This window comes from Oncorhynchus nerka, linkage group LG10 (assembly GCF_034236695.1).
Source record: "Oncorhynchus nerka isolate Pitt River linkage group LG10, Oner_Uvic_2.0, whole genome shotgun sequence".
Classification (NCBI taxonomy): Eukaryota; Metazoa; Chordata; class Actinopteri; order Salmoniformes; family Salmonidae; genus Oncorhynchus; species Oncorhynchus nerka.
In genome coordinates this window covers 85,868,162-85,882,321 of record NC_088405.1, presented here as the reverse complement: position 1 = coordinate 85,882,321, position 14,160 = coordinate 85,868,162, and the positions used below count along the sequence as shown (strand labels likewise).

The window sequence follows — 14,160 nt, the reverse complement described above, 5'->3', positions numbered from 1 at the left end:
TATAGCGTTATGTAATATTTGTAGTGAGGCAGGTAGCCTAGTGGTTAAGAGCATTGGGCCAGTAACCATAAGGTTCCTGGTTTGAATCCCTGAGCCGACTAGGTGAATTGTCTGCAGATGTGCCCTTGGAGCAAGGCACGTAACCCTAATTGCTCTTGTTAGTCACTCTGGATAAGAACATCTGCTAAATGACTCAAATGTAATAATGATGTGCAAGATTTTAAGATGTTGGGGAGCGAGGTGCTAAGCTGGCATATGGTATTGTTTTAAGATGTTGGGGAGCGAGGTGCTAAGCTGGCATATGGTATTGTTTTAAGATGTTGGGGAGCGAGGTGCTAAACTGGCATATGGTATTGTTTTAAGATGTTTTAAGATGGTATTGTTTTAAGATGTTGGGGAGCGAGGTGCTAAGCTGGCGAGGTGCTAAACTGGCATATGGTATTGTTTTAAGATGTTGGGGAGCGAGGTGCTAAGCTGGCATATGGTATTGTTTTAAGATGTTGGGGAGCGAGGTGCTGCTGGCATATGGTATTGTTTTAAGATGTTGGCTAAATATGGTATTGTTTTAAGATGTTGGGAGCGAGGTGCTAAGCTGGCATATGGTATTGTTTTTGTTTTAAGATGTTGGGGAGCGAGGTGCTAAGCTGGCATATGGTATTGTTTTAAGATGTTGGGGAGCGAGGTGCTAAATATGGTATTGTTTTAAGATAGGTGCTAAACTATATGGTATTGTTTTAAGATGTTGGGGAGCGAGGTGCTAAACTGGCATATGGTATTGTTTTAAGATGTTGGGGAGCGAGGTGCTAAGCTGGCATATGGTATTGTTTTAAGATGTTGGGGAGCGAGGTGCTAAGCTGGCATATGGTATTGTTTTAAGATGTTGGGGAGCGAGGTGCTAAGCTGGCATATGGTATTGTTTTAAGATGGTCATACTACGTATGGATCATTTCGCTATTTGATTTAGAATTTTAGGACCCCTTTAGGTATCAAAAGAAGTATACAATATTGATAAAATGGAGAACACCATCATGTTCGTGCAATTTTGTTTTTACATACCGTATGTAACTTTGATTACCGGTGCATCAATGGACTCTAGGGGGATAGCTTGAGGGGATCTAACAAACTGAACTGTCGATGTAATGTAACATGACTTTATGAAATGTACTATGACAAGTGATATGTTTTGAGATGTCTTTTTGTTTGTATTTTTCAAAATTTAGAAAAGCAAATGACAGGATTCCAATACAAGTAGAATAACTTAAAGGGACATACCTCTAAATGACCCAAAAAACATTAAATAACTAACATTTGGCATTATACAACGAAACAGTCTCTTTTTGTTTTGAAGACCAATAGATACGGGGGTATGCAAATGCTGATGTGGCACAATACATAAACAAAGTCCATCAAAATCAATGATCAACCAAGCAGTTAAACTAGTCATATTACTACTCAAGGAAGTCCATTCATTATCTGCCCTCTCATTGGTGTTGATTAAACCAGTCAACAGTCAAAAGTATCACTTCCACATGTCAAAGATAGCTACCATGTATTTACTATATGTTGTGTCTATTGGATGTCGAAATAAACATAATTCAAGGAACAATTATATCTGGTGCTAAGAACATGGGTCTTTACATTCCATCAGCGGGAGTCACCTCAATGTAGAGAATCATTTGAGGAGTTGTTTAAACAGATGACAATTAGGCTCCTTCCCAGCACTCTGCCCCCCCCCCCCACCCCCCCACACACACAATCAACTCAAATCTGCTGAGTCAGGGGACAACTCTAATGATGTTGATGTACTTCAACGATTGATTACCCAGGGAAATAATCTTGTCAGCTATTAATTAATTAATTTAATCACTGATTGTAAGAGAGAATAAAAATCCCCAAACTCCAGCTAGGGAGGTTAAATCAGGTCTGAAACCCGACTGAGCACATATGGTTGAGTACGATCTCAAAAAAAGACAAGAAACAAGAATGTAAGTACAGTTGAAATTCCTTGATATCAAAGCTTGGTGCCCTAACTAACCCTAACGCTAGATGTAGCTTTTCCAATGGCAACTTCAAAACCACCTTGTTTTCTGGAAGTATTAGCTATTTGAATAGACAAAAATGTTCAGTATGCTACCAACCATTCATTATGTATTTTACTGAAGTACATTATTGGCCATGAATTACATGTGTTGACATACAGTGAATTACATTTCAACTTGTCAGCTTTAGAAAAGTTTGTCAATTTTTAATGCTATCTAAGCCGTTCACAGTACAATCGCATGCAATTCCTGGGGGTATTTGTGAGAGAAAGGAATGATGTTTAGAGAAAATGATACAAGGCATTTAGTACCAGGACTAACTTTATATACATATTAATATGGCAGTTAAAACCCCCATGCAGTCTTTAACATTTTATTTTGACATCATCACTGTTATGTATAATAAATCATTGTGTTTGTTAATTTAATGAAAATAACTCCAAATATATTTTGTATCATTTATTTCCCTGAGTCTCCTTTGCCATTGAAATGCTCAGTCTGATCATGTAGGCTGATCAATACACATATATTTACATACACAGCCTTGAGTGGCAGATAGGATCACCTAGACCAGGGGTACTCAACTCTTACCCTACGAGGTCCAGAGCCTGCTGGTTTTCTGTTCTACCTGATAATAATTTGCAAATACCTGGTGTCCCAGGTCTAAATCAGTCCCTGGTTGGAGGGGAACAATTTAAAAAACACAGTGTCAATGGCTTCGAGGTCCAGAGTTGAGGTTGAGGGGTCTAGACTCTAGAACATGTGTCAAACTCATTCCATGGAGGGCCGAGTGTCTGCAGGTTTTCACTCCTCACTTGTACTTGATAGATGAAGGTCACTAATTAGTAAAGTCCTCCCCTCACCTGGATGTCTAGGTCTTAATTAAAATGAAAAAAAAAAAAACCTACAGATTATAGAGCCTCCATGGAATGAGTTTGACACCCCTGCACTAGGGCCTACCCCACTTACCCCATCAAAGTAGGAGGATACATATGCAAATAAAAGATGAATAATAATCAGAATGATCAGATCAGATTGTCATGATATGGGCCAAAAACTCTGAAATTCCAGGCATTTTTTCCCAAACAGCTCTTACACAAAAAGGGCATTATCATAATTTTCACAATTTCAGACTGTTATTTCGACCTCATTAAACATCTAATATTTAACTGAACTGCCACTTTAATATGGTCAGTATGTCTTTGATGATCAAATATATATTTCAGCTCAATCAGAAATATGAGTTAGAAGTCTTTCACTGATGTTTAACAGGTTATGTTCTCTACCACTTTTTGAACAGAGAAAGGTGGATACAACCGTTCCCTGCTGGGGATTAACACTGGGATCAACTCTCTGGGACGGGGCGAATGGAACAGCTGTGCTCTGTGGCTTGTTGTTAAGGGGCCCTGGACTTACCCATGTCTGTATACTGCAGCTTGGAAGTTGTAATTCTGTCCTGTTGAGCATTTGCTAGAAGAGAACTTAACTCTTCACTACCCTCCACATATCTGAGACACACGTATCAAACCGTTTCAGGTGCTCCACTCTTCCTCTTACTGCCATAAGAATGGGAGATTATGATGACGTTACTGCCTTCCTGGGTCAGAAAGGACCTTTTTTCTATAGGACTTTCTTTCTTCTGAACACACTTTTCATCTCCACCGGATTCTTTGGTCTGTTCATTGTATTTGTTGGAGCAACTCCCCCACACCACTGTTTTGTCCCAGACTCGGGCAACCTGAGCGAGGCATGGAGGAAGGCCATCATTCCCATAGAGGTGGTGAACGGACAGGAGGAGGAGAGCAAGTGCAGCAGATACAGGCTGGATGTGGTCAGAAACCTGTCTGCTCTGGGCTACATCCCCGGCCTGGACGTCAACCTCACTGAGGTGGAGCAGGAGTACTGTGTGGATGGATGGAGCTACAGCAAAGATATATACCAGTCCACCATAGTCACTGAGGTGAGTATATGTTGCCCAGGGCAGTCATGTGTAACATTTGGCCATGAAGTAGTGAATTGGTAGTACTACACCTAGTATGTTTCTTGCTTAGATAATTACCAGAATCATGAGTATCTAATCAAACATGCATGCCACTGATATTTGATTTGGAATTACAGTATTGGGAATTGTTGAGTGATCAAAGTCACTGGGGAGGTGTTAACGGCTTTGGTAATTACCTGAAACTTCCATTGGCATCAGTGAAAATGTGCAACATCCCCAGCTCCTGTCCTTCTCTTACACTTTTGGGGCAAATTAAATGTTGTTTTTCAGCATGGGTTTGTTACTAGAGCCTTCTGCTGCCACAGGTGCTGTCACTTCAGGAATAATGGGTTTGTTTTCCTGCAGTGGGACCTTGTATGTGACAATGAGTGGAAAACTCCTTTTGCCTCGTCGACTCTTTTTGTGGGTTTCCTGATTGGATCCCTGTTGTCTGGACAGCTTTCTGACAGGTACTGTTTCTCCCTGCAATCACTGTGTTCTGTCCTCTACCTGTAGATTGCATGTGGAAAGTCATACATTATCTGTTAACTCTGCCGACAAAACTGCTGTCCTATGATTGTAACGCCCTCTGCTGTCAAAGCATAAACTTGTCTTACATCGACAACCCTATTCAATCAAAACTGGTAACCTGATCATTTGTAACTGGTAACCGGATTGATTATGTCTGATACATTTTTAAAATTGTTTTTCTCTATGAAATGTTTGTTTCATTTAACATTATTTTATTTTCCATTTAGGTTTGGGAGGAAGAAAGTTATTTTCGGCTCTCTTGTTGCCCAGTTCGTCTCTGTGCTCATTCAGGCCTTCTCTCCCTCATGGGAGGTTTTCTGCATTATGTTCACGTTTGTTGGGGCCTCTCAGATATCCCTCTATATCAGTGCATTTGTACTGGGTAAGCATTGACATTAACTAATTTTATACAAACACAAACTGTTATATTCTATGAAATTCATTGAATAACTTGTAGCAATGTCACGGTGACCATGATCATAAATACAGGCCACAGTCAACTTTAATTAGCTGGCCATAAAGTACATGCCATAACACCCAGGTATCATTTGAAAGTTATGCTAGGCATTGCTTCCGTCACTAAAGGTGTTTCTTACGAACAGCATGCCTACAGAATGGCTGGTAGTGAATGAATCAGTAGACATTGTAAACCTCAGTGAAATTAGCTTGATGTTTGATTATTCGTTGGACTTTGTGTCAAGTAATATTCATATAACAAATGACAGCATGTAGAAATCTCAGATTACATATACCGTATTTGGAGTAAAACCATACGTGACTTTAAATGCCCTGTTCATTTGTTTATTAGCCTATTTATTTTTTGTGGAATAGAAGGACTACTCTAACAAGGCTAAATATCTGATTAAGGTTTAGAAATTGAACAATAGAGGAGAGAGTGGACATCCTTGTTGTACTCCTTGACAAATCAAGTATTGTTTACACTAGGACCTCATCTATGACTATTTACTTTTAAAAGAGGCCAAAGATGGGATAATATTTGGTTCAATTGTTTTGCTCAATCATAGACTAAACTTGATCTCAGCAGACATTTAAAAAACATCTAAATAATAATTGAATATAAATTCTCTTCAACAGGAACAGAGGTGTTGAGTAAGTCCATGCGTGAAGTTTTCACTACTCTGGGGGCCTTTCTGCACTACTGTATCGGCTACATGACACTGCCCTGGATCGCTTACGCAATGAGGGAATGGAGAACACTTCTCATAATCCTGTCCAGTGTGTCCGTAGTGTATATCCCATTGTGGTGGTATGTTCTCAGTAAAAATAGTATGTTTTAATCTTCTGTATGTCTAAAGAAGTATTTATACAACTTAACCAAAACTATAACGCCATAAAAATACAAGCACTGTTACTCACCTCACTATAAACACTGTCTATGTCAGGTTCATCCCAGAGTCTCCACGTTGGCTATACTCTCAGGGAAGAGTAGAGGAGGCTGAGGCCATACTGAGAGACGCTGCCAAGAGAAACAGAGTCACAGCACCAGAGGTCATCTTTAAAGACACTGAGGTCAGTTTCACCATTTGTGTTTGTGAAATAAATATAGTTCAGTAATTCAGCTTATAAGAAAGAAACAACATGACCCAAAGAGCATCTCTGTAGCCCGTTTATACCTGGTGCTAACATGCATCCTTTGTCCCGATCTGATTGTGTCAACATTTTTAGACAGGTGTAGACAATCAAAGGACATATTGTGATCTGATTGTGATTAGATCTTCCTTACCACCTCCAGAGGTAGTCAGGGGCACATTGTGTCTGGATGTCTTACAAGTGTAGACAGATCTGGACACTGAAACTATTTAAATCATCGATATAGCCTCCCTCTAAAATCATTGACAGGTGCCACCATTGACTTATGGCATCAATGTGTCAAAATAAATATTATTTTATTATATTAAGAATACCTGTCAAATAACTTGCATACAGTAAGGGACCAGGAAATCTGGTCACATTGCAGACATAGTGGATGGATAAGAGACACATTTTAATACCATGTGTAGACGCATGTCTGAAAATATGGGCACAATCAGAATGTGGACAAGATCAGGGCACATATTAGAACTAGGTATAAACTAGGCTCATTACTGTACTTAATGGATGCTTATTTCATAATTTCAACAGTTGGACGTGGCATCTGCACCGAAAAACAAATATAGCATGATTGACGTTCTGAGAACCAGCAACATCAGATGTGTTACATTGATGTGTTTGTTTTTATGGTGAGTGTTATTATCAGAAATAATAATAATAATAGATTGGATTTATATCATATTAGGTTATAGCATAATGTTTTGGTTTGAAGCACTTTGACACACACACACACACACACACACACACACACACACACACACACACACACACTATATTACAGACAATAATTTGTAATGAATAAACTGGTGTTTACTTGACCGTTTTGAGTTTCATTCAAGCCATCTGTGTTGTATCTTTTCAGGATGGCAGTAAACATGGGATATTATGGACTCTCGCTAAACACATCCAATCTGAGTGGAGATCCTTATCTAAATAGTTTCTTATCAGCTCTTACTGAAGTCCCAGCATATGTAGTATCTACAGTGCTCCTCAGGAACTGTCAGAGAAGACCCCTACTGTCAGCTTTCCTCTTAATAGGAGGAGGAATGCTTTTCATGATCCAACTCATCCCTGAGAGTAAGACTTTGAATTTTGATTGTTTAAAATTGTATAATGTTATATAAGATCAAATCGCTAGACGATAAGAGATAATCAAAAATAACGTAATTGATTACCTACGTGACTACTTGGTAATCAAGTTAGATATTTTTTTCTACAGATATAGTGTTTTAATTGTAATAATTGTAAATCAACAAACGAAAGTGTGACCACAGAACTGTGATGCAGAACTGTGATGCAGAACCACCTTTTTTATAGAGGTGAGGTCCTGTGATGAAAAACAATATTACTAATAAGCACACAGGTTCAATACATCCTGTGTGAAGCGTGGAAATGAGCAAACAGAGACTGCAATGTACAGCTTGTTTTATTGATGTATTTAATAGCCTCACATAGCCTAAATGATTCAATCAATATTCAAGGTTGAAAACGGAGAGCTCCATACACAACAGTTAACATCTTCAGCGTCAGCGCTCCTACGGCACTCCTAAGTCCTGCAGTGATCCCTCACAACAAGTTACAATGCAATATTAACAATCCTATCAACAAGTTCACAAACAGAAGCATAAAAGTTAAGAAGGGCATTCCCAGGGAGAAGGAGAGCGGATCTTGGCGAAATGGGCACGCTTGAGCAACTTATGATTCGCTACCAGAACTGCTACTACTGGAATTTGAACTGCATGCACATTCACCCCTCCCCTCTTCCCAGGGCACGCCAACCTCATACAGAGAATGGGGAAGATCTGCTGAGCACTGGGTGAATACGTAGGTCAATCACACTCTGAAAAAAGCTTGTATGCTCACATGTATCTCAATGTCTTTCTCTGTCCTGTAGATCTGCAAGGTGTTGCTATAGCTGTGGAGATGGTTGGGAAGTTTGCCTTCACAATGTCGTTCACCGTGGTCTACATCTACACCGCAGAGATCTACCCTACTGTTGTCAGGAGTGCTGGCGTCGGGGTCTGTTCTTCAGCTGCTCGGATCGGGACTATTGCAGCCCCATACGTCATCTACCTAGGTACAATCACACCTAGTGTTTATACAGTGCATTTGGAAAGTATTCAGACTCCTTGACTTTTTCCACATTTTGTTACGTTACAGCCTTATTCTAAAATTGATTAAATTAATGTTTTTCCTCATCAATCTACACACAATACCCCATAATGACAAAGCAAAAATATTTTTTTGCAAATGTATTAAAAGTAAAAAACAGAAATACCTTATTTACATAAGTATTCAGACCCTTTGCTATGAAACTCAAAATTGAGCTCAGGTGCATCCTGTTTCCATTGATTGTCCTTAAGATGTTTCTACAACTTGATTGGAGTCCACCTGTGGTAAATTCAATTGATTGGACATGATTTGGAAAGGCACACACCTGTCTATATAAGGTCCCACGGGTTGGCAGCGCAAGTCAGAGCAAAATCCAAGCCATGAGGTTGAAGGAATTATCCGTAGAGCTCCGAGACAGAATTGTGTCGGAGCACAGATCTGGGGAAGAGTACCAAAACATTTCTGCAGCACTGAAGTTGCCCAAGAACATTGTGGTCTCCATCATTCTTAAATGGAAGAAGTTTGGAACCACCAAGACTCTTACTAGAGTTGGCTGCCCGGGCAAACTGAGCAACCGGGTAAGAAGGGCCTTGGTCAGGGAGGTGACCAAGAACACGATGATCACTCTGACAGAACTCCAGAGTTCCTCTGTGGAGATGGGAGAACTTTTCAGAAGTACAATCATCTCTGTAGCACTCTACCAATCAGGTCTTTATGGTAGAGTGGCCAGATGGAAGCCACTTCTCAGTAAAAGGCACATGACAGCCCACTTGGAGTTTGTCATCAGGCAACTAAAGGTGCTCTCAGACCTTGATAAACAAGATTATCTGGTCTGACAAAACCAAGATTGAACTCTTTGTCCTGAATACGTGTCATGTCTGGAGGAAACCTGGCATCATCCCTATGGTGGAGCATGGGAGGCAGCATCATCCTGCTGGGGATGTTTTTCAGCGGCAGAGACTGGGAGACTAGTCAGGATCAAGGGAAAGATGAACAGAGCAAAGTACAGAGAGATCCTTGATGAAAACCTTCTCCAGAGCGCTCAGGACCTCAGACTGGGGCCAAAATGTACCTTCCAACAGGACAACAACCCTAAGCACACAGCCAAGACAATGCAGGTGTGGCTTCGGGACAAGTCTTTGAATGTCCTTGAGTGGCCCAGCCAGAGCCCAGACTTGAACCGGACCGAACATCTCTGAAGAGATCTGAAAATAGCTGTGCAGCGACGCTCCCCATCCAACCTGACAGAGCTTGAGAGGATCTGCAGAGAAGAATGGGAGAAACTCCCCAAATACAGGTGTGCCAAGCTTGTAGCGTCATACCCAAGAAGACTCGAGGCTGAAATTGCTGCCAAATGTGCAACTACAAAGTACTGAGTAAAGGGTCTGAATAAATGTTTAAAACATTTTTTTAGCGAAAGTCTAAAAAAACAGTTTTTGCTTTGTCGTTATGGGGTATTGTATGAAGATTGATGAGGAAAAAACATATTTAATACATTTTAGAATAAGGCTGTAATGTAACAAAATTTGGAAAAAGTCAAAGGGTCTGAATACTCTCCAAATGCCCTGTATACACAATTGGATACTTACAGAGTACAAACCCCATTACAATTTCATTGCACGTCATCCATGCATTCATTGTACCCAAAATCATGTTTTACAATGAATGTTTTTCATAAAAAAATATTTTCATCAGTTAATAAGGTCTCTCTGTCTTCATGGAGAATGTTCTTTGGTGTTCACAGGGAGCATTAACAAGTACCTCCCCTACATTATAATGGGAAGTCTGACTGTCACCTCGTCCGCTGTGAACCTCTTCCTGCCTGAGACATTCCGCAAAGAGCTACCAGAGACTGTAGAGCATATGCAGCAATGCAAAGGGTATGCCCTACTCTGAAATACAGCATTGGAATGTTCATTTCAATTAAATGTATTTTATGATAATAACAAATATGAATTTTAAATCCAACTTTAATATCTTCACAGTTTGTGCAAAAAAGAGCCACGGAATGCCAATATCCTGAAGAAAGGAGGAGATACCCCAGCAATATTAAATGAGGTCAAACTCTGATAAGAAACCCTGAATTGCCCAATCAGCTCTCCTTAATATGACTCAACAAAACTGTGCAAAGCAGGATACGCTCTATGATAATGTAGACGTAATGTGTGGGGCACCAGATGCTGCAACGCAGGACTGTACCACAATACAAGCTACCTATTCTGAGGTGACATGGTTATGGAAATGCTTGTACTGTGTAAGTGTGAGGATTCCTGATGGAACAGGGGTTCTATTTTCTGTCAGCAAATAGCAATGTATAACTGCAAAAATACAGCAACAATACTGTATTACCCACAACGGTTGCAGCGAGATTTATCTCAAAACTTATTTTTTTATGATGTCCTTGGTAAAGCTGAGATTATTGACTTGGATGTAAAGTAAACAATGTAACAATGTGTTGCACATGATGCAAAAGAGAGCTGAAGTATTCTAAATTAGTTTTGATTAGGGCCATCCTGCCTATTTACAGTGGGGCAAAAAAGTATTTAGTCAGCGACCAATTGTGCAAGTTCTCCCACTTAAAAAGATGAGAGAGGCCTATAATTTTCATCATAGGTACACTTCAACTTCAACTATAACAGACAAAATGAGAAATAAAATCCTAAAAATCACATTGTAGGATTTATTTGCAAATTATAGTGGAAAATAAGTATTTGGTCAATAACAAAAGTTTATCTCAATACTTTGTTATATATATATATGTTGGCAATGACAGAGGTCAAATGTTTTCTGTAAGTCTTCACAAGGTTTTCACACACTGTTGCTGGTATTTTGGCCCATTCCTCCATGCAGATCTCCTATAGAGCAGTGATGTTTTGGGGCTGTTGCTGGGCAACACGGACTTTCAACTCCCTCCAAATATTTTCTATGGGGTTGAGATCTGGAGACTGGCTAGGCCACTCCAGGACCTTGAAATGCTTCTTACGAAGCCACTCTTTCGTTGCCCGGGCGGTGTGTTTGGGATCATTGTCATGCTGAAAGACCCAGCCACGTTTCATCTTCAATGCCCTTGCTGATGGAAGGAGGTTTTCACTCAAAATCTCACGATACATGGCCCCATTCATTCTTTGCTTTACAGTCGTCCTGGTCCCTTTGCAGAAAAACAGCCCCAAAGCATGATGTTTCCACCCCCATGCTTCGCAGTAGGTATGGTGTTCTTTGGATGCAACTCAGCATTCTTTGTCCTCCAAACACGACGAGTTGAGTTTTTACCAAAATGTTCTATTTTGGTTTCATCTGACCATATGACATTCTCCCAATCTTCTTCTGGATCATCCAAATGCTCTCTAGCAAACTTCAGACGGGCCTGGACATGTACTGGCTTAAGCAGGGGGACACGTCTGGCACTGCAGGATTTGAGTCCCTGGCGGCGTAGTGTGTTACTGATGTTAGGCTTTGTTACTTTGGTCCCAGCTCTCTGCAGGTCATTCACCAGATCCCCCCGTGTGGTTCTGGGATTTTTGCTCACCATTCTTGTGATCATTTTGACCCCACGGGGTGAGATCTTGCGTGGAGCCCCAGATCGAGGGAGATTATCAGTGGTCTTGTATGTCTTCCATTTCCTAATAATTGCTCCCACAGTTGATTTCTTCAAACCAAGCTGCTTACCTATTGCAGATTCAGTCTTCCCAGCCTGGTGCAGGTCTACAATTTTGTTTCTGGTGTCCTTTGACAGCTCTTTGGTCTTGGCCATAGGGGAGTTTTGTGTGTGACTGTTTGAGGTTGTGGACAGGTGTCTTTTATACTGATAACAAGTTCAAACGGGTGCCATTAATACAGGTAGCGAGTGGAGGACAGAGGAGCCTCTTAAAGAAGAAGTTACAGGTCTGTGAGAGCCAGAAATCTTGCTTGTTTGTAGGTGACCAAATACTTATTTTCCACCATAATTTGCAAATAAATTCATTAAAAATCCTACAATGTTGTCTGTCATAGTTGAAGTGTACCTATGATGAAAATTACAGGCCTCTCTCATCTGTTTAAGTGGGAGAACTTGCACAATTGGTGGCTGACTAAATCATTTTTTGCCCCACTGTATATTCTTACCTTTACTTTTGGTAACTTTTTGCACTGGAAAAGGCTGTTCAGAAAATAATTGGTTAGACTTGCTTGTTTTTTTTCTCTGAGTTAGACTGCTGTACAGAATATGGTAAAGTGTTTGTAGTGTAGAGGGTTAGGAATTTTTGTTTTAAATAATGTTTTTTGAGTATTGTTTTGCTGTGGCACATGGCCAATAATTATTTCTATTAGCATTGCTGGTGAACTAATAATGAGGTATCTTTCTCATTCTAGTGGTGAGTACTGCAAAAAAATCCCTGAAAAGTGAATATTTTAATAAACGTTTATTATTGTCAGTTATTGTGATGCGAAGTTTATGCACCATCAAAAGTGTGACCAGACTCATTCATTGAATAAGACTGTAAACTACTATTAGGCAGGGCAAACCCATGTTGGTGATTTCTAATATATCATCAAAATAGATCAATCCCAGCACACTTATGGACTCATTCAATAAGTTTTACCTGGTTAAGTACAATACCATTGGAAATGTATGTTTAAAGTTAAATGTACAGTACCAATTAAAAGTTTGGACACAACTACTCATTCCAGTTTTTTTTATTTGTACTATTTTCTACATTATAGAACAATAGTGAAGACATAAAACCTATGAAATAACACATATGGAATCATGTAGTAACCAAAATAAGTGTTAAACAAATCAAAAATATAAAGTAGCCACCCTTTGCATACTCTTGGCATTCTATCAACCAGCTTCATGAGGTAGTCACCTGGAATTAATTTTAATTAACAGGTGTGCCTTGTTGTGTAACCTTTATTTAACTAGGCAAGTCAGTTAAGAATACATTCTTATTTACAATGACAACGCCAAACCCAGACAACTCTAAGCCAATTGTGTGCCGCCCTATGGAACTCCCAATCACAGTCGGATGTGATGCAGCCTGGAGTTGAACCAGGGACTGCAGTGATGCCTCTTGCACTGAAATGCAGTGCCTTAGACCACTGCACCACTCGGGAGCTTGTTAAAAGTTAATTTGTGGAATGTCTTTCCTTTTTAATGCATTTGTGCCAATCAGTTGAGGTAGGTGTGGTATACAGAAGATAGCCCTATTTGGTAAAAGAACAAGTCCATATTATGGCAAGTACAGCTCAAATAAGCAAAGTCCATCATTACTTTACATGAAGGTCAGTTAATAAGGAACATTACAAGAGCTTTGAAAGTTTATTCAAGTGCAATCGCAAAAACCATCAACCTTTAGGATGAAACTGGCTCTCATGAGGCTCGCCACAGGAAAGGAAGACCCAGAGTTCCCTCTGCTGCAGAGGATAAGTTCATTAGAGTTACCAGCCTCAGAAATGGCAGCCCAAATAAATGCTTCACAGAGTTCAAGTAACAGACACATCTCAACATCAACTGTTCAGAGGAGACAGAGTGAATTATTATTATATATATATATATATGTCACCAATAAGAGGAAGAGACGTGTGTGGGCCAAGAAACACAAGCAATGGACATTAGACAGGTGGAAATCTGTCTTTTGGTCTGATGAGTCCAAATTTGAGATTTTTGGTTCCAACCGCCGTGTCTTTGTGAGACGCAGAGTAGGTGAAAGGATGATCTCTGCATGTGTGCTTCCCACTGTGAAGCATGGATGAGGAGGTGTGATGGTGCTAGGCTGGTAACACTGTCTGTGATATATTTAGAAATCAAAGGCACACTTAACTGGCATGGCTACCACAGTATTCTGCAGCGATACGCCATCCCATCTGGTTTAAGCTTAGTAGGACTATCATTTGTTTTTTAACAGGACA

The 14,160-nt window shown here is 40.0% G+C and overlaps 1 protein-coding gene across 1 annotated transcript; it reads left to right on the top strand.

The window, feature by feature from the left end:
- The first annotated feature begins 1,891 nt into the window (after positions 1–1,891).
- slc22a5 (solute carrier family 22 member 5) lies at positions 1,892–12,683 on the top strand. Its single transcript, XM_029671742.2, has 11 exons — positions 1,892–1,985; positions 3,340–3,999; positions 4,387–4,490; positions 4,779–4,933; positions 5,647–5,818; positions 5,955–6,081; positions 6,694–6,791; positions 7,025–7,239; positions 8,057–8,239; positions 10,019–10,154; positions 10,260–12,683. Exons 2-11 carry the CDS (start codon positions 3,607–3,609, stop codon positions 10,342–10,344), a joined length of 1,668 nt encoding a protein of 555 aa, XP_029527602.1. The 5' UTR covers positions 1,892–1,985; positions 3,340–3,606; the 3' UTR covers positions 10,345–12,683.
- Positions 12,684–14,160: the final 1,477 nt, after the last annotated feature.